General features: G+C 38.8%; 1 protein-coding gene across 3 annotated transcripts in view; it reads right to left on the minus strand.

The window, feature by feature from the left end:
* Positions 1 to 22,044, minus strand: part of INPP4B (inositol polyphosphate-4-phosphatase type II B) — a 371,833-nt gene that overhangs the window by 169,395 nt on the left and 180,394 nt on the right. For all 3 annotated transcript variants that reach the window (XM_055317016.1, XM_055317017.1, XM_055317018.1), the window contains one exon: positions 20,644 to 20,791. In XM_055317016.1, the coding sequence (XP_055172991.1) occupies positions 20,644 to 20,791 (148 nt within the window). The remainder of the gene's footprint in view (positions 1 to 20,643; positions 20,792 to 22,044) is intronic.

Consider the following 22,044-nt stretch of genomic DNA (forward strand, 5'->3'; position numbering starts at 1 on the left):
GACACTGGGCTGGGGAGAAGCCTGGCAAAGCATGGTGAAAATGTTTAGTGTTCTTGGGGAGTGACTCGAGATAAGCTGAACGGAATCCATAATCTGCTGTTTAAAATTTATTACACTCCTCCAATATGTCAAAAATTATACAAAAATATATAGATGAAACCTCGCATTCACTGCTTATTTGTTCTTATTTGTTCTAGAAAACGGCACTGAACAGCTGCATGTCCTGAAAGGGAGAAACGAAGCAATGTAAAGTTTCTTTGGATCAAAAAAAAAAATCTCAAATACAGGAGAGCTATAGAATAAAGGTATAATAAACCAGAGCAGAGTAATGAAAAAGTTAGAAAACAAAATGGGATATAGGAAGAGAGTAGTTCTAAGTTTAAGAAAAATCAAAGACATTAATTACACCAATGCATTAAAATAAATAAAGAGAGCCTGAACGCGAGTGTACCCAAATCAGTAAACTTTTCAGTTGAGAAGGCAAGGGTTGTTTATACTATATGGTAATGTGTTTACTCAGTGAAAAAAAACTTTGACATTGGAGAACCTTGCGTTGTATCTCAAGCCACATTCTCTAGGAAACAGATTCAGATCAAGCAGTCCCAGGTTAGCAAGAAGGAGGTTAAGAAGAGTTTTGTAGGAGAAAGGGAAAGCCGAGCCAAAGTGGGAGGTTACTGAGTTGGGTGGAGCTTCATAAGAAAATATGGCTAGTTACTGGGTCATGTGAAACAGCTCTAGATAAGTCAGATGGAACCAAAGTACCCTGGAAAAGTTTACTAGATGGAAGAAGAAACATTTATATGCCAACTCCTTAACACCTTCTACAGTATTTCATTGGTCAAGAGTCATCCTATGGGACATTAGCTCATCTGCACTTCCAGTTGTCTCTTCTGGGTGCCTACTAGGGAAGTGATATCCCAGTGGGGACAGAACTATCCTAGTCTGGTCACAGGTACCAGAACCACTCTGGATCTTTCTATGGCAGATGTCATTGGGGGCATGCTAACGCCTGGTCTTCACCCTGAGGGAGGCCAATGCAGCTTGGTGTTGTTAGGAAATAGGTGACAATGGAAGCAGTATCCGGAGCCCTCCAGTGAGTGAACTGGCCAAAACTTGAGGAAAGTTTAGGGCTGAGCCAGTATAGAAAAGCATATCAGCTGGGCCCAGGACAGGCAACCCCTTGCAGAACTCGCACTTCCATCATTTCTGATATCCATGTAGCATATAAACAGCATCCTCGTGTCCTCCCTACGAGGGAGTTCAAGTATAAGCCTTCAAAGTGATGGCCAGATGCACTTCCCCAAAATGAGGTAATGAACCAGGCTACAATATCCAGTATTATAGTGATCCTAGGGGCCCTGGTTGATGTTCCTCACTAATCTCCTCTACCACTCATTCTGGATTTTCCTCCTATTCTACTGGCATCTCAGCTGGTCTAGGTTGCTGCCCTGCGAAGCGACCCAGACATTGATTCCAAGTTTAGGCCCTTAGTTTCCTTGCTCTTAGGAAATCTTAGTTGCTGTACTTCCCCATTCACCTCTGGGCATGGAGCACATCTAAGTGCCAGACCTATTATTTCTCCTTGCCCAGATTATGAAGCAGCAGCCCTACTTCCTCATGGTCATAAGTTCGGTCTCTCTTGCTATCTTTGCGAGTCCACTGTAGTGAAAACTGCATGATCACGAGATCATATGAGAACCAAACAGCTTCCACTTAAGTGGGACTCTTTATGGGTTACGGACAGGACTGCCCCTCCCCATGCCACAAGAACCAGGATTCTAAGTGGCAAAGTCTAACGTGGTGGGGAAAGGAAGCACAAATCCATGAGTGGAGCATTGTGAGTGATTGTAAGAAGGGCTCATCCTTTTCCCCGGAGCTGTGTTCTACCCATGATGGGCACAAACATCCTATATTGGCTGCTGGTTTAGCACACAAACTTCATCCTGGAGGCCAGTACTGCAGTCTTGCGGTTTACCCCCCTAACACGGTGCCTTAGCTGAGCCTTTCATGATTAGCATTACTCCACTACCGTATCAGGTTTGCGACTTTTGGATGGTGGGCCATGCAGCAATTGCAAGCTCACTGCCACACTTCGTTTGTTATAGCAAGTGTCCTTTGGTAGGAACAGTGTTATGAGGGACACCCTATCATTGGACCAGGCATTCTGTAAACTGTCGGATGTGGGTGATGTCAGCGGTGGCACTGTGAGGAGGGAAGGTGAGCACATATTCAGACTTTGTTTCACCTACTTAGGACAAGTTGCTGTCCTCTCCAAGTTCAAGGGGATCCAACTTGATTGGCGTGCTACCAAATAGCCGTTGGGTTTCCCCCAGGAACGGCACACTCTTAGCATCCACTGTCAGTTATATATTAGTGGTTGGTTAAGCACTAGACAAAAAGTCTTAGTGATATATGTATCCTAAATATAGCTTAAAGAAGCATAAATATTTTTGTGCATGGATGATAAAGGCCTTTTTGTGGATGTATATGTGTTTTATGTTACTGATTTCCCCATTATTTGATGTTTTACCCACATATGTTAAAGGCGGAACAACTACTTGTACAGTTTCCACCTGTTCTTCCAGTGTGATTATTCCAAAATATCCTGTTAGACTATCCAAGTTATAGGGCAACAGACTTAATATATCTTTTGATATAGTTTAAAATAAAACACTACAAAAAAATAAATAAAATAAAATAAAACACTACAAACTCACAAAATGTTACAGTTGGAAGGAGATTCAGAGAATGATTTGAAACCTCTCATTTCACGGATGGGAGCATCTAAATGAAATAGCTTGTTAGTCTCAGAGTCACTATAATTCCAAGTCTTTTAGACTATAATCCCTATGCCCACTCTTTCCTCATCCCATATAATACCCCAGTGTAAAAAGAAAGAAACGCGCACGTGCGCGCGCGCGCGCACACACACACACACAATACTAAACCTTCTTTATGGGAGGTACCTAATGAGCCTAAGCTGAATGAGTGCAGTTATTGACTTTTAGGACTATATTTGTAAACTTTCATGTATTTTTAAAGTTAACTTTGAACAAAAGGTAAGTAAGCCATAACTTGATATTTTTATTTCTGAAACTTTTAGTTAGAATGGAACAGCTATTAGGCTTGTAGTGCACGAAAATCGATATTCTCTAGAATATGTTCAAGTGTATATTGGTGTCTGGTATTACAAGACCCACAGATAGAGTCCAGTCTCTGCCTGTTGCCATATTTCTGTAGGCCGCAATCTTGGCATCGATGTTACCGTTAAACACACACCTTCACTAAGCCTTTGGTGTGAACGGCAAAAGGGATGAGCTGTGTAAATGCATTTTTAATCCACAGAAAAATATTTTTAAAAAATACTCATTCCCAACTATAAACATTCTCAATTATTCACAGTAACAACAACTTCTGCTTTCAAAAGCTGTCTCCTTCAATTGCAACTTTACAACAATAACAGCAAAAACGTCTTCCTGGAAAATCCACTGCCTTCCTAAACACATACAATCTTTCATGAATTCATTACTTTGCTCTCACTAGAGCTCTATCTTTAAACAAATCTTTTAAGAAACAGGCTGGGACTCTCCTAGAGTCCAAGAGGTAGACAAAAAGACGTTGGAAAGAAAAGGCTGAATATTCAAATATTAATAAGCTTAGGCCCCTTACACATTATACATTTTTTTGGCACTTACTGCCATCCATTCCCTTTTGCTTTGCTACCTACAAAAATAAAAGGTAAATCAGATAAAATAAATCTCAAAGGACACAGATGATTGTTAAGGCTTACTTGAGAAATATCTTTTTTTTTTTTGAGAAATATAACACTTTGGATGTTGTAAAAGTATGATACTCTTGATACTTGATGAAATATTCATGCCAATCTCTGGAAATAACCTTCTCGTGCACTTTTTGTCTACATGGCTTGTTTTGTCTTACCTTGTTTAAGTATTTCAAAAATACATGTTTTTCCTAATCAGCAAAATCGCAGGTTTCTGGAAGTCATTATGAACCTCCCATAAAGGAACGCATTACTAAGTACATAATATGCTTCAAATACAAAACTATTGAATAACATAAAGAGAAAAGTGAGATTGAAAACAAAGGAACAAGCCTATGAAGAATGAAGAGAAATAATTGAACACAAAGTTAAGACTTAGGGAAACTTGAAGAAAACAGCCAAAACTGCTTTAAAGTTTTTGCATATAAAACATTGGCAAGAATGTTAAATAGATGAATAGTTTTTAAACTTTGTTCCCTACACCCCCAGGGCTGTTGTGGCTAGAGGGACAGAGGAGGGTGTTGACAAGAGAGAAGTCAAGTACATGAACAGGCACCAGGCCCTTTTCCTTACCCAGCCAACCACCAGCTCTAACTAACTTCTTTTTGATTAATACTGAAATTCCATGCACAAGTTCTATAGGGGAAAAAAGTTTCTGCTGGTCAAAAAAATATAAAATTTGGTTTAAGATCACTAAAATAGAACATAGTTTAAAAAGGAGAAAGTTCATCTTCTATTTAAAACATAGTTTAAAAAAAATAAAAATAAAAACATAGTTTTAAACCCTACTGATGATGTATTCAAGGAGGAATTCCAACAGGGGGAATATTTGCTCTAGGTCCATGAATGTGGCCGACTTGTCTTGTTCATCTTTTTGTTCTACTCCAGTCCTTAGTTCATGGAAAGTGTTCAATATAGGCCTGTGGACTGACTGAATGAAAGGTCTGCTTGCAGACTGTTCTTGTATTTCCCTGAAATTTGAGATAAAGTCAGAATGTAATCTAATCCCAAAGTAGAATGTTGAGTTTGCCCCAGTTAAAATGAATAAGTGCAACAGATAAATGAGACACGGTTGAGTCCTCCAACTTTGTATCATCTAGCTCTGAGACTCTGGATTAGTCAAGTCTTCTTCAGGGATAGAGAAAGACTTGAAAATGTATCTTCGTACGGAATTTCTTACTGTGATGATTAAATTATATGTCCAACTTGGCTGGACAAAGTGTCCAGATACTTAGTTAAATGCCATGGTAGGTGTTTCTGGGTGAGATTACCATTTAAATTAATATGCTGAGTAAAGCACCTTGCCCTCACTAATTTGGGTCATAGACCCAAATAGACCTCACAGACCCATAGACCTCATAGACCTCATAGAGCAAAATTCCCTCTTACTCATTCTTGAGTAAGAGGTAATTCTTCTTGATATCTTGATAGACTGACTTTGAACTGGGACACTGGCTTTTTCTTGCCTTTGCACTCAAATTGAAACACTGGCTCTTCCCAGGCTTTAAGCTCACAGGCCTGTGGATTAGCACTATATCATAGACTGTCCTGTGTTTTCACCTGTGGACTCACCCTGAAGGTGCTAGGACGTGCCAACCATCACAATTATGTGAGCTAGTTCCTTATAACAACTCTGTCCCGTCTATTTCCGTCTGTCTGTCTCTCTACAACATACACACATGGTATTAGTTCTGTTTCTCTGGAGAATCCCCACTAATTCACGAACTATAACAGGGATTCCATCACAAAGGTATATGATCCTCTCTGTTTGGTACAAAAAGTTGGGGAAAGGGGATGGGATAGAAAAATCTGAGAACAAGGTTCAGACTCTTCCATGGTCTTTTATCTCTCTCATCATATTTTACAGATATTCTTGGTTAATCTTCAATAAGAGGAAAGAATATGCACGAGGAAAAAGACAGTCTCTTCAACAAATGCTGTTGGGAAAACTGGACACCAATACGCAAAAGAGTGAACCTGGACCAGTTTCTTACACTATACACAAAAATAAACTAAAATGGATTAAGGACCTAAATGTGAGACACAAAACCATAAAACTCGCAGAAGAAAGCACAGGCGTTAATTTCTCTGACATCAGCCACCAGCAACGTCCTTCTAGGCTTCTTCAAAAGAAAAATGACTGTAGAGATGCTTAACCCATTTAAGGGACATGCACAAGAATCTCTGTAGTGTTGAGCCAAAGCACCACATGTGAACACCTAGTTTTATTAGAATTGTGAACCCAGAATAATAAAACTTTAAAATCTGCAAATACAAAAATTCCTGAAATTATGAAAAGTAATCATTGTAATAAAGAGTACCTGAGCATAATAGTTAATTCAATTACAAGAATGTAGTAAGACCTAATAGCCTGATAAAAATTTATATACCAAAGGCTATGGCCCAGTAAAAAAGGCATTAGAGTGTTATTTGAAATTGTTATTATCTAAGTAAATAGAAATATTTCCCTACAGTGACCTGCACAATACCCTTTTATGGAATAAAAATAGCTCTACAACTTCACCAGAGCCTTCTGGTAATTATCGTACTCTAAAACTACATGTGGGCGCGCACGGGTGCAAAGTGTAACAGCCAAGCTGCTTTCATTCATTAAGCCAAATTAGACCTTAAATCAAACTCAAAAGAAATCATAACAGATTTTACCTATTAGGGGAAAAAAATTAAATACTAGTTAAAGAATAGACAACATAAATGACTGGCGGGTGGTTTCAATTTCATAAAGTGGTTGGGTGACACCATAAAACTGAACAAAGTTCAGACAGATATCACATTTCACAGTATTTTTCACAGTATGTTCAACCCACAATTCAAACCGTCTGTGCTTTAACCCATACAGGGATAAAAATTACATCCATAGATCACGGGCTTTTTTAAAAAAAAAGTGCACTAAAAAAAAAAAAAATGACCGTGTGGTTAATGTTGCAGCCTGTTAAGTCGCTATTTCACTGAAAAATGACTGGCTATTCTCAGTAGCCATTCTCTCTGATTTTCATTTGACATTAAAATAAGTGGCTGTTGTACTGCACACTCAGGAAGGCTCCAAGTTATATGCAAAGACTAACATTGGGACACAGTAACTGAAGGATTTAGTTGTAATCACAGAAGCAGTGCGTACTGATGAAGAGCCAGGCTCCACCATTTCATTTTAGGTAACGGCGTTAAAGAAAATGAGGGAAAACAAGCATGTCTTATTCCACCTGTAAAAATCTATTTGCTGTTCCTGATAAAGGTGATTTGGTGTTTATTTGCCTCTAAGTAACATCTTATTTACACTTTGAAGTCTGTTTTAAAGTCATTAAACATGAGTGACATCTATTTTTTTTTTTTTAATATCTTACTGCTCAGTGTCCCACTGATGTTTAAAGTGGTGGCATATAATGTGAAGTTTCTCTGGAGTCCACATTTATTAATTACGTGCCTTTTTATTCTGGGTACCCATGAAAATTACGAACTGTGCCTGGGAGTTCAACTGGCAAAGCAAGAGAATGTGCTGGCTCTTTCGGTACCTTTTCATTATTCCTGCCCGTAATTTTAGAAAATGAAAGCATTTCTGGGTGTTTCTCCTTCCAATTTCCATCCCTGGGTCTGGAGTGCAGAGATCATGCAGTTAAGTTTCATGAGTAGATGGCATTCGAGTGGCTCCATAAAACGCTTGGCAGTAGGGATCTTTGGGAGACACCATAAGTTTTCCAGATAATCAAAAATACTTTATAGAATGTGTCTCCGTTTTATGTTCAAAGCAATCCTTGGAGATAATTGTTCCAGAGTTGGACTAAGTACACTTAAAAATTCAGTTCCAACAGCCGCATGGCTAACATCCTTGACCGTCCGCTATAGAACATTTCCATCATCATGGGAAGCTCTACTGAACAGCGTTGCTTTAGACGAATGAGAAGAATAGAGGTGAGAAGTAAAGTGATTTGTTCAATGCTAGTAAGTGGCAGAACCAAGACTTGTGCCCAGGTTTGGTGACTGCAAATCTTGCCCTTTTTCATTTTAATTCCTGGGGAGGGGCAGGGTGCGCTTTCTTCCTGAACAGGAGGGTTGAAATCTCTCACCTGAGGGACCTCATCTGAATGCAACTTCCATCCAGCTCAACAGAGGCCTCATTCAAATATTTTGCTGAAGTGTTCACTCACCAGCCAGCCTTGGCTACAAGTATTGCCAAGAATGTCAGCAACAGGACAAAATTCTTACTTATTTTCTACTGATTTAACAAATATTTATGCAGTGTATATTATGGTTATTTATGTAGCACTATCATAAGAACTTTACAAATATTCGCTCATTCAATATGCACAACAGCCCAATGAAATAGGTGTTATTATTATTTTCCTCACTTTATAAATGAGGACGTTGAAACTTCAAGAAGATAAGTCATTTACTCACGGACTCCCAGATTTTGAGTAGCAGAATTGGGGTTAAGCCCAGGAGCTCTGTCTTTGGTGTCCATGTTTTAAACTACTAGGCTAGATTGATTCTCCATTAGAAACATTATACAATCTCATTCCCACTAGAAATCACTGCACAGGACATGAATCTTGATACTAACAACTTGGAAAAAAAGAACGAGAAAGTCTTCTATCTTTTACCTGCAAGGGGAGAGTCCACCGTTTCATTCTCCACATTAAATTCTAATAGGCAGGAATAAGGGAGAGTTTTATATTGTAGCCCTTCTTTTTATTTTTTATCTTTTTTTTAAAAGATTTTATTTATTTATTCATGAGAGACAGAGAGAGAGAGAGAGAGAGAGAGAGAGAGAGAGAGAGAGAGGCAGAGACACAGGCAGAGGGAGAAGCAGGCTCCATGCAGGAGCCTGACGTGGGACTCGATCCCGGGTCTCCAGGATCACTCCCTGGGCCGAAGGCGGCACTAAACGGCTGGGCCACCGGGGCTGCCCTCTTTTTCAAATTATAGATGCACTGTTGGTTATTCCACATTTGGGTTGTCCAGTAAAACTCTCTGTGATGATGGAAATGTTCTATAGCTGTGCTATTTAATACGATCACTACTAGTCATCTGTGACTCCTGAGCATCTGATAGATGACTAAGGTAACTAAGGGATGGAATTTTCAGTTTCCTTTAATTTTAACAAATTTTAACTTAAGTTTAAATAGATACAAGTGTCTACTGTAATGGATAGCACAGACCCAGACGACTCAAGTGAGAACCAGTGGGGCTCCTTTTTTCTCTTCTAAACCTCATGCTCACCTACTATTCCCTAAATCGATGACATATACTGATCTGTTTGGTCACGCAGGCCAGGCCGGGATGCTGGAGTCATCCTGAGCACCGTACTTCCAGATATAATACATCAAGAAGTCCCGTTGATTTTAGCTGCTTAAAAACTCGCAGGTGTATGTATATTTCTCCATCTCTCTCACTACCATCCTGGTCTACGCCACCGTTATTGTCAGCCGAGGCAACCACAATGTCCCTTAAACTGTTTTATCCCTCCACATGTGCCTCCTTTTATCTAAATGCAGTCACGTCATTCTCTGCTAACAGTTTCAGTGGTTCTTAGGAAAAATATTACACCACTGAGGGCTTATCATATGCTGGGTATAGAAATAGCATAAGAAAATTGACGAGTTCTTCCTTTTCTATGGTCCTGACTGATCTGCAGCCTGACTCTCATTCCAAGATCACCGTTTCAGCTCCAAACACACCAGCCTTGTGGCTGAAGACCGACCCGGTCTGCCTCTCTGCCCACTGGGGATTTGTGGTACCATAGAGTGCACGTGTCTAAGAGATGCGCTGGATTGGTAAACTAAAGAATATTAGAATAAACGATAGACTCGGCTTTCTGTCTGAAGCTCTACAGCACTCAGCTAAGATCAACAGCGCTAATAGCTTTTGCACATGGAGTGGCTACTACGTACATGATTCTCTGCACAGCTGGTGAGCGTGGCTTCCACACAGTGCAGGCCGATGTATGTGCATACCGGGCATTTTTGATCAATGCTTCACTTTAAACCTTGGCATAACCACGTGTACCCATTATTTAATCCCTTCTTTATAGTTGAGAAAACTGTAGCTTAGAGCAGTTAGTAAATTGTACCAGGTCACATAGCTATTAAATGGAGTTTGGGGAAGCCAGCTTCCAAACCCAGAGCTGCACTTACACACACACACACCCCAAAACAAAGCCCTGCACTGTCCTGATTGCTCATTTAATTAATACAGTAGCCTTAAAAGACACATGATCATGTTGTTACCTATCAAAACCTGGAAATTGAAAGATTAAGTAATTTTCTATGATCATAAGCATTTATTGAGTGGCAGATAGAGGTCTTTGAACTAAGGTCCAAAATAATTCCAATTCTGTGTTTTTATCACTATAAAACACTTTCCCCTGCTCGATCTATTTTGAATAATCTTGGCACAACAGAAAAAAAAAAACACTTGAAATGAGCTTTGCCACAATCCTTCCTGTGCAGATATTGTAATATTCAAACAGCAAAGTAAAAGGCATATTTCTATCACCAGCCTGAGGATACTAAGCCCTCTGCAGGACCTCTCGTTGCAAGAATGCATAATGATGAACCTAATGGCACCCAGCATCTGGCCTCAATACGGGGAGACGTTGGGCCAGTGCACGTCCCCCGATAAGTAGCCCACCGTATAGTATTCCAACTGAGCATCAACACTGCATGGAGAAAAACGAACAGGAGAAATAACACTAATCAGGCATGAACCACCAGGGGAGTCCTCACATGATATTTTTAAACTCCTCATCTTTAGATCTTTAGGACTTAAATTTTTTTCTGAGAGAGAGCAAGCAAGAGAGACAGGAGGAAAAAAAATACAAAGAGAAACAGAGTGAAAGAGAACGCTATAAAAACATCCACGAGATTCATTGGTTCCAGGTCTATTTGATGGATACGAGGCTTAAACAGCATAGCTGGCTCCCTATCACTTTTCCCACCAATCAATGTTTCTTTAAGGCCAGTAAAGATTTTCTGTGCTCCTCTATTTCCTTCAAGTATGCAAATGTCGATAGATCTCTCAAAAGGCATGTGCTTGGCCACCCAGAATAAATAGGGCTGGATCGAGGCTGGAGATGGAAGCAGACACAGGGTCCTGCCCGCCTGGTAGGCCACGTAGGGGAGGCCTCGTCTGGTGATAAGTCTTGGAGCAAAGTACATACACTACACTTCAGAATATTAGACTATGACAAATGGACAGGCTGAGTCACTAAGTCGTACGATCCTACTGCCTATCTTTTTTGTATAACTGAGGTCATTTTTGAAAAAGAATTTACCTGAATATATTCTAGTTCTAGTTTATAATTCCTAATATATAATTTTAACACCTTAAAAAAACGTGCTGCCGTAGTTTGGAATAAAATGAACTTTTTTTACGCGCTTCCTAAGATGCATTAAGATGAGGTACGAAGTGAGAAATATTTTCTGCATTTCTCTCAAACTAGATATAAACGCTTAGGAAACCAATTTAACAATATATGATAATATTTAAGTAAGCATGTAGAACATGTCTCAAACATCTGTCTCTGTGCAGTAACTAGGCTTTAAGCCTAGGATTTCAAAATATCTTAACCAACAATCTTTTTCATATTTAAAAATATAATATGAAAAAATATATATAATATGTTCAAGATATAGACTTAGGATGTAGGCACATATCTATATAGTCACTTGCAGTTCCAGAGCATACCTCTTAAATACAGACTACAGAACCTTGAAAATACAGTGTGGAAAAATTATCTTTGTTGATATATGATATTTTATCACTACAAACTTAGTATATGGACAATATTTACAAACCCTAATATATAAGATGAAGCCTGTACCTTCTCCCAAAGAAGTGGAGGTAAAACTTTGTATGTTCCGAACGCGATCACATTTTTCCCTACTGAAGTATTTTGGTATCTTTTTTAATATTTTATTTACAACGCTGTTTCTCTGTGTCACACACACCATATTTATATGTTTCATATAAGACCTAAGAAAGTCTTAAAGTTAACTCTTATAAAATATTCTTTCTTTTCTTCTAAACTCCCAACATACACGCCATAAAGTTTCTGTCTTTCCCCACCCCTGGGATCAAAATAGAAAAATATATGACATACAACAAACTATTTCTTTTCCTGGAGAAAGTTTTATGGATCATGAGGTTCAATTTCTTTTTTCTTTTTTTTTTTTAAATTTTTTTTTTCATGAGGTTCAATTTCACTGAAGACTTCATTTTTTAAAACTTTTTGTACCAAGATAGGTCTTCAAATATCATCTTACAGTGTGGAAATGTATACTTTTTTGGTAAAGCCACACACTATATGGTCACAGAACCCCCCATCTAAATGCATACGTGTACACACCATGATTTAATACTACCTCCGGAGCTGTCATGAAGCTTCAGCTCTACAGGCACCATCATTTTATCTGGTAACTAACATATTTCAGTGTAGACTGGGCACAGCAGACCTTTGAAGTAGGACAAGATCCAAAGAAAACACTCAACGTAAACAAAATATGTGGCAACACTAAAACAAGCCATAAAAATTTTATGGGTGGTAGTTTGGCAAGACCTACATAACTTGTCTGTGTGCAACCCAAGCTGAAACTGTAAAACTTAAAGCATTATAAACACGGGCAGAAACACACATAAACACACCCTTTCTATGTCCTTAGGATCACATGTCACTCTCTTGTCCTTTTCCATCGTAAACCAGCTGTCATTTCCCCCACCCTTCAGGAAGCCCAGATCAAAGCAACTGATTTGCTTCTAAATACCAACCCCTTATGCATCATGACTAGGAAACCCTTTAGTAAACTCCTCAAAAGCAAGGTGTCACATTGCGTACCTTGTAAGCAGAGCCTCCCCCTCCTCCCTTCCCACCGCATAATCCTAGTATGGGTCTCGAGAGGTTAAATATCTAGGCTGTCTTAAGGAATCTCCTATTGGAAATCTGGAAATATATATATATATATTTTTAGTATTTTCAATCAGTTTGCATGAGTCTGTAATGTGAGCCATGGATTTTTAGAAGACAAAGCCACAGGCAGAAAAGCCATTAACAGACCACTGAGGTGGGCACTTGACGGGATGAGCACTGGGTGTTATTCTGTATGTTGACAAATTGAACACCAATAAAAAATAAATTTATTTTAAAAAAAATAGACCATTGTAGTATCGCAGGCAAAACATGCTGGTGGCTGGGATTAGAGCAGGTGGAGAGAACAGTAGAGAAGGAATAAATGAAAAAACAAAAAAAAAAAACAAAACAAAAAAAGAGAGAAGGAATAAATGAGTCCCTTACGCTGTACACTTGAAATTGATATAATGTCATGCGTCGATTATACCTCCAAAAAGAGAAAAATAAACAACACAGAAACAACAGCGTATGTAGTCCACGCAAGACGTCTGTCTCAAAAAAAGAAAGAAGATAATACGGACTCATCACTAACCGAGACAACAGGAAGAGGAGAATCGACAAGTCCCCATGAATTCTCTTTCAAAAAATCAGGAAAGTATATTAATACTCACAATAAGCATACAGAAGCTACATGAAAAACTACAGCAGTGTGTTGGGGTACATGAAAAGATTTTAGCAGGCCATATTCTTTTTTTTTTAAATTTTTTTCTTTTATTTATTATCTATGATAGTCACAGAGAGAGAGAGAGAGAGAGAGAGAGAGGCAGAGACACAGGCAGAGGGAGAAGCAGGCTCCATGCAGGGAGCCCGACGTGGGATTCGATCCCGGGTCTCCAGGATCGCGCCCTGGGCCAAAGGCAGGCGCCAAACCGCTGCGCCACCCGGGGATCCCAGCAGGCCATATTCTTGAAGGTGAAGAGCAACTATTCCAAACATGTCAGTTCTTTTGAAGGTAATTCTGTTGTCACTTTGATTTTCTTAATTACTTTAGTGATGACAGTGGAGAGCATGGAAACGGGCAAGTAGTATAAGCGAGTGAGAAAGAAATGGAACACTGAAAAAGTGATATTGAAGACATTAAGTTTTTGGGAAGGTGGCTAATTTGGCATTTCATTAATATATAGAACCAAGGACATTCCAGATGATTTAAAATGTAAAATGATTAAACAAAAATGTTAAAAGTATTAATACTGAACTGAGCTCAAAATAAAGACAAACTTTCTAAGTCTACCCAAGGCCACATGGAGCCCACGGCATCTTAGGGCTTATCTGTCATCCCATCATGGAAACCACTAGGCATCCAAAGGACCCCGCAAGGAGACAAGAATCTTTCTGTCGCTGCTGTCTGAGAACACGGTAATAAGCCCATCCTCATTTACCTGCGTATTTTCTTGGGGTAGGGAAGGGAGAAAACCTAAAGTCTAAACGACTGGTAATTTTCAAAAAAAAAAAAAAAAAACAGAACAAAATAAAACAAAACAGTCATCTACAATTTTTTAGACCAAGCATGAGGGGCAACGAAATTTTGAACAGACTTTGATTTTTGAGAGTTAACCGTTTAAATGAAAAGAAATCAAGATATGGCTAACTGGCAAGTCCATTTCCTGTTATTTGTAAGGGTTTATGTATTTGTTTTCTATTGCTGGGTAGCGAGTCACTATTCTAAATCCGTCACCCAGAAATAACCATTGTTAATATGCTCGCACACGTACAAGTAATGCTCTAGTGTACATCTAGCCTATTTTTCCTTCTAGTCTTTTTATGTGTCAGTAAAAAGCCAGATGCAATAATTCCCACTGACTAGTAGCCTACATTTTTACTTGACGTTATATAGTAGGAACATAGACGTATTCACAGTACAACTCATCAATGCGAGGAAACTAAGCATGATACCCACAGGAGGGCTTATGGAGATGGCAGTAGATGTAAAAAGTAAAGACACAATTATCCCTTCTGGGTGGTAAATTTAGAGGGATTTTACTGTTTCTTTTTATATGTTCTGTATTTTTTTATTTTGCTATTTTACTATTTTCTATGGTGTGCATATATTGTTTTTACGGAGAAAGTCCAATGTGATGTAATAGAATTTTCCCAGGAGAGATTTCCAAGAATGCAAATGGAGCATCTTGCACAGTTCCAAGTGCTGAAAGACAACTGCACTATGGCCCCCCGGGGTCTGCATCAAACAAGGTAAGAGAGTTCATCTATGTAGTGGGGTTTAGGAGGGAGGTTGAGGCAAGTAAAATACTTCCTGGGATCTGAGTAAGACTAGGGTTAAAAGAAGCTGAGCACTGGGTGTTATTCTATATGTTGGCAAATTGAACACCAATAAAAAATAAATTTACAAAAAAAATAATAAAAATAAAAGAAGCTGAGAACTGGGTGTTATTCTATATGTTGGCAAATTGAACACCAATAAAAAATAAATTTACAGGCAGCCCGGGTGGCTCAGTGGTTTAGCGCCGCGTTCAGCCCAGGGCCTGATCCTGGAGTCCCGGGATCGAGTCCCACGTCGGGCTCCCTGCATGGAGCCTGCTTCTCCCTCTGCCTGTGTCTCTGCCCCTCTCTCTCTGCCTCATAAATAAAATCTTTAAAAATAAATAAATAAATTTACAAAAAAAATAAAAATAAAAGAAGCTGAGAACTGGGTGTTATTCTATATGTTGGCAAATTGAACACCAATTAAAAAAAATAAATTTACATAAATAAATAAATAAATAAAAATAAAAGAAGCTGAGAAAAGAACAGCAGAGTAAAGCTGTGTCCAGGCTGGAGAGTCCACCCAACCAAGAGAAATATGGTAAGCTCTTTTGTGGGACAAAGCCCACTCTTACATTCTTAATTTATTATATTTATTATATTATTATATGACATTATATATAATGTCATATACATTTGGTGATGCGATTTGATTTTTATACTATACCAACTTGAAGTATAGTATAAATATAATTCTTTTTTTATAAATTTATTTTTTATTGGTGTTCAATTTGTATAAATATAATTCTTAATTAAATTTTTGTCTCATCGGATGGCACATGTCCTCAAGGAAAGTCTTCAAGGAAGTTTTGTGAGTGGCATTTTTGAGCCACTCCTGCACATTTATGTCATTTCCTCCACCTTCATTCATAAAACATTCAGAATCTGGCCCCATACAGTCAAGTGGGGCCACAATCTTTTCCTCTCAAAGATCGGTAGATGCTATTCTATGGGCTTCTGCGGGGAAAGGGAAGGTTACCCTGATCTTAGCATTTCAAAGGAAAAAATACTGAAGCTGCATAAGTTTTTACTTAGGTTTTCTTTCACGCTTTTGCATGAGTTGTTCTTCCCCAACAACACTCCCAGTGTGTGCCCTCGTGCCTTGTACATCTGACATCTTCTCTCTCATCATTTTGACCATTTTTCACCCTCATGTAGCATTTGAGATGAGCTTATCATGTTTGTCTCCCGTATTACTGATGTCACGTCTCAGCGTCAGATCTGTGCTCTTCTACTGGCTTTGGGGACTTCATTTGGTTGCTTCATTTTTAAGTTTCATTATTCCCTCCACTTTACAGCATTTTCCCTAAAGGATGGTAATTCTTTCCTTGTGGATTTCTGATTCTGTTTCATAATGCCCACACTTTCCTACGCTGTAATGCAACGGCTTGTCAGTTTTCCTATTTCCCTTTTGAGGTCTTCAGCGTGATTTCTCCCCCCCTCTTCCTCTTTACAAAATGTTAAAGATGTATTTTTTTATTTCTAAAAACTAATTATAAGAGCTTTATACAGAAAAGGTGGAGAAAGCACATGATATGTGGATAGGCTCCTCTTCACAGTGCCTCGCCAATTTTCAGATCCATCAGGTTTTTATATAGTTTGGTTTTATAGTATTGAAATGGGATCTTTCTCCTCTGAACAATTTCTAGTGTATACTGATGACAGTTCCTAGTTTTGTTCTTAGCAATGGAACTTCCTGTTTGGAGGCCCCCTTCTTCGGTCTCTACCAAAACTGCCCACTAGCCCCTTCTACATTTTTTTTTCTGCAAATGTACAGAAAAAAAAAAAAAGATACAAAGAAAAGAGAACAGGGTAAGTGGAAACACTTTGGTGTATTAAAAAAATAATAAAACTAATTATATAGAGGCTATGCCTACTAAAATTGCTTTTTAATTCCAATCCCTTATGTATTGTGATTATGAAGTCATTTAGTAAATTTCTCAAAAACAAGGTGTTACGCTGAGTACTTTGAAAACAGAACGTCTGCCTCTTCCCTTCCCAAGACATGATTTTCCTATGGTTCTCATAATAAAAGGTTAAATAAATATACATAGAAAAGGTGGTGGAGAAAGCAGATGATACATGGAAAAGGCTGCTTTCTCCTTTTCCCCTACTCTTTCTTTATTTCCCCTTGCAATTCACTGCCAGTGGACAGGTAGACGGAGAGATAGGAACAGGAGTGGAGAGAGGGGTTGAAGGCAGCACCGTGCAGGACTCGACAGTAGTCGACATGCCGAAGGTCAGCTGCTCGGCCTTTGAGGGAATCTCTAAACTGATGACAAAAGACAGACCCAGGTGGGGCACCTGGGTGGCTCAGCCAGTTAAGTGTTTGACTCTTTTTTTTTTTTTAAAGATTTTATTTATTTATTCATGAGAGACACAAAGAGAGAGGCAGAGACACAGGCAGAGGGAGAAGCAGGCTCCAAGCAGGGAGCCCGATGTAGGACTCGATCCCGGGACCCGGGACCTTCAGGCAGGTGCTCAACCACTGAGCCACCCATGCGTCCCAAGTGTCTGACTCTCTCTTATTTTTTTTTTTTTTTTAGTGCCTGACTCTTGATTTCAGCTCTGGTCAGGATCTTGGGTTGTGAGATGGAGCCCCATAACTGGCTCTGTGCTCAGCAGGGAGTCTGCTTGGGATTCTCTCCCTTTCCCTCTGTCCCTATCTGTCCCTTCAAATCAATCAATCAATCAATCAATCTTAAAAAAATTAAAAATAAAAATAAAAAAAAACAGAGACTAGGGCAACAGTAGGGGTCTTTCTCTTCATTCACTTTATCATTCTCTTTAGCACTATCTTGCTGTATTTTAAAATGAAGTAGCATTAGTGGTCCATCAACCAAGACTTTCAACCCTGGGCACCTGGGGGGTCTCAGTGGTTGAGTGGCTGCCTTTGGCTCAGGTTGTGATCCCAGGGTTTCCGGGATCGAGCCCAAAGTCAGGCTCCTTACTCAATAGGAGCCTGTTTCTCCCTCTCCCTCTCATTTGTCCCTCCCCATGTTTGTGCTCTCTCTTTGCCTCAAAAAAAAAAAAAAAAAAAAAAAAGACTTCAAAACAAGAAAAGATTCTCAACCCCAAAACATTATCCTAATAATTAGTCATTATATCATAAAGGGTACAGAGTATAATAATGTAGTATTATTTTTATTTTAATAATGTATTTAATAATGTTAATAGATTTCCATGTTTTGTGAAGGATCACAATTTTCCATTTTTTGTATCTTTGTAAGTCTTAAAAATTTTAATTCCAGTGTAGTTAACGTACAGTTTTATATTCATTCCAGGTGTACAATACAGTGATTCAACAATTCCATACATTACTCAATGCTCATCACAATAAGTGTACTATTCTCCCCTTCACCTATTAATCTCCCCCATGACCTCCCCTCTGGTAACCATCTGTTTCTTCCCTATAGTTAAGAGTTTATTTTTTTAGTTTGTCTCTTTTTTTTTTAATTTGCTCATTTGTTTTGCTTCTTAAACTCCACATATGAGTGAAATCATATGGTATTTGCCTTCCTCTGAATGGCTTATATCATTTACTATTATACTCTCTAGATCCACTCATTTGTCATAAATGGCAAGATTTCATTTTTTTATGGCTAATGTATACTATACACTAGAATTAGCCATAAAAAAAGAATGAAATCTTGCCATTTATGACAAATATATATATATATATATATATATATATATATATATATATATATAATCTGCTTTATCCATTGGCCTACTGATGGATACTTACGTTGCCTCCACACTTGGCTACCGTAAACAATGCTGCTGTAACTACAAAGGTGCGTGCATGTTTTTTTTTTTTTTTGGGGGGGGGGTTTATAGAAGTTTTTTTAAATTTTTATTTATTTATGATAGTCACACACAGAGAGAGAGAGAGAGAGGCAGAGGCATAGGCAGAAGGAGAAGCAGGCTCCATGCACCAGGAGCCCGATGTGGGATTCGATCCCGGGTCTCCAGGATCGCGCCCTGGGCCAAAGGCAGGCGCCAAACCGCTGCGCCACCCAGGGATCCCGCGTGCATGTTTTTGAATTAGTGTGGGTAGGTTATGTGGATCCCAGAAGAAGAAGAGAGAAAGAAGGGAGCAGAAAAATTTTTTGGAGAAAATAATAGCTGAAAATCTCCCAAATTTGGAGAAGGAAACAAAAATCTAGTTCTTGGAGGCACAGAAATCCCCCCAACAAGATCAACCCAAGAGCGTCTACACCGAGACACATAGTAATTAAAATGGCAAATGTAGTGACACAGAGACAATTTTAAAACCATCAAGAGAAGAGAAAACGGTAACGTGCAAGGGAACCCCGTAAGGCTGTCACTGGATTTTTCAACAGAAACTTTGCAGGCCAGAGGGACTGGCATGATTCAGATATTTTAGTGAGAATTTAGGACTGGCTAACTTAGATGCAGATGTCAGGGGCCACTTTTCGCAGCCCCCTCTAGCACCTCCCCTCCTGTGCTTCTCGGAGGGAATAAAGACGCTATGCGTGACCTCGAACCCTCTGTCTGTGGATTCCTTCCTTAGGCTACGACACTTGGGGGGAACAGTTATCCTCCCCGAACCTCCCGCATGAAACGCGATCTTTATATACGATACTAGCAGGAGCGGTTCTCCGGGTCCTATAACCTCGAGTGCAACAACGCTGAGGTTGATGATTCTTTTATGACTTCAAAGATCCAAACTCCCTAAGTTTGCTCTTCTTTCCCGGGGATTTGTTTTCCTCATCATATATGCTTAGTACCAGCTCCGGGTAAGGGTAATATTGAATAATTTGGCTTACGTGAAATCGTGCTTGCAGCCAGCTCTTGTAGGTAGTCGGCTTAGGTTCCCGAACACGTTCTTGTCCCGAGTCAATAGTGCTGTGATTTTTTTTAAATTTATTTTTATTTTTTTTATTCATGATAGACAGAGAGAGAGAGAGAGAGAGGGAGAGAGAGAGAGAGAGAGAGAGAGAGAGAGAGAGAGAGGCAGAGACACAGGCAGAGGGAGAAGCAGGCTCCATGCAGGGAGCCCGACGTGGGATTCGATCCCGGGTCTCCAGAATCACACACTGGGCCAAAGGCAGGCGCTAAATGCCTGAGCCACCCACGGATTCCCATGTCATCTGATTTTTATGGCCTGAATATCCTCATTCAGCTACTCTCAGATATCTCTCCTTGCTCCTCCTTCAATCCTTATTTCCTTAAATCTAGGTTGTTTCCTTACAACCTATTTTCTCATATGGTTTTCTCTAAAATCTAGGCTCTTTTTTTTCTTTCTCTTACTCCTTTCTCAGAAATACAATAGAAATATAATGTAAGTCATAAATGAGAGTCATATATGTAATTTAAAATTTTCTAGTAGTCACATTTTTAAAGTTAAAAAAAGCAAGGTGAAAAACAAAGCAAGGTGAAATGAATATATTTTATTTAACCCCAATATAACACCAAATTTTAATATTTCATTATGAGTCAGATTTTTTTGTTTGTATGATAAGAATTCAAAACATGTATTTTATACCTAAAGAGTATCCTAAATTGGACTGGAAATTTCAAATGATTAACAGCCATACAGGGTTAATGGCCACCAATACTAGACAGTGCAAGTCTAGATTTTTATGTTATAATCAGAGTTTAAGAAAAAATGGTTCATAGAAAAAATAGCGTGAGACAATCATAAATTATTTTCTCTTACCTACACAAGTCTTCTTTTATGTGAAGAGAAATCAATTCCTTAGGAATATGAAAAGAAAGTATGCTCTCTGACATCTGCTCCCGGATTCGCATCCACTTATTGTCAGATGTGGGAAATCTATATAATTTACACACTGGGTTCTTTAGCACTGGGAGGGAAGAAAAAATGAAAGTTTAGTAGTTAAATTACCAACATATGCCCATTATATAAAGATCTATTAACAAAATCATTAATCGGTGTACCACTGCTAATTACTTATTTATTCAAAAATTTGTTTTTATCATAATTCATTAGTGTATTTGAATTTCTAAGAATTTTGTTCTTCTATTTTTTTCAGTCTTCATTGAATTTAAAAATGATACATCAAATTCCAATTCATAAATGTGGCTATTCTTGTTCTCTAGTTTACCACCTATTAATTTCTTTCTTTTCTAAAGATTTTGTTAAAGAATATGTATTTATAAATATGTATCTATGTATAATACACACAAAATATATATATATTTCTGAATTTCTACTGATCATTATTAGTCAACTTTGCTCACTTATGCAGTAGGTGAGAACTGATATGTTATTTCAGAGATTCAAATGTCCCCACTACTAAAAATGTTTTTATTTTTTAAATGCCAGAAAGGTTCATTCCTTGGCTTAAGATCTATTACAATTCAAATATTATGCATACCTTAGTGCCAACAAGTCAATAACATATTTTCCTAATATCACCAGAAGCAAGACAAAGAGGCTGTGAACAAACTCTGTTTGTGGGTAGGAAGTGATTAGGGAAGAAGTAACAAGATTACACTATCAAGGATTTTAAAAGATTTAGGGCAAAACTGGAGGGCCAGATATGAAGATAACACCTGATCCTTTTTTTTCATGGGGCCAGCACTTGAACCACACTCCCAAGCCATTTATTTCCACTGCCGTTGAGCAATGAAGACCTTGGTTACACTCATACACCAAAGCTTAATGGGCAATAAAATATCAGGCCAATTGCCAGTCAAGTATCTATAATTTTTTTTATACAAAAGTCTTTTTTTTTAATTTTTATTTATGATAGTCACAGAGAGAGAGAGAGAGAGAGAGAGAGAGAGAGAGAGAGGCGCAGAGACATAGGCAGAGGGAGAAGCAGGCTCCATGCACCGGGAGCCCGATGTGGGATTCGATCCCAGGTCTCCAGGATCGCGCCCTGGGCCAAAGGCAGGTGCCAAACCGCTGCGCCACCCAGGGATCCCCCTTTTTTTTTTTTTTTGGTAAAGATGTATTTATTTATTTGAGAAAGAGAGTGTGTGTGAGAGAGAAAGCATGAGTAGGGTGAGGGACAGAGAGGGAAGCAGGCTCTCTGCTGAGGAAGGAGCCTGATGCAGGGCTTGATCTCAGGACTCTGGGATCACGACCTGA

Source organism: Nyctereutes procyonoides, unplaced genomic scaffold, assembly GCF_905146905.1.
Source record: "Nyctereutes procyonoides isolate TBG_1078 unplaced genomic scaffold, NYPRO_anot_genome, whole genome shotgun sequence".
In the NCBI taxonomy this organism is placed as follows: domain Eukaryota; kingdom Metazoa; phylum Chordata; class Mammalia; order Carnivora; family Canidae; genus Nyctereutes; species Nyctereutes procyonoides.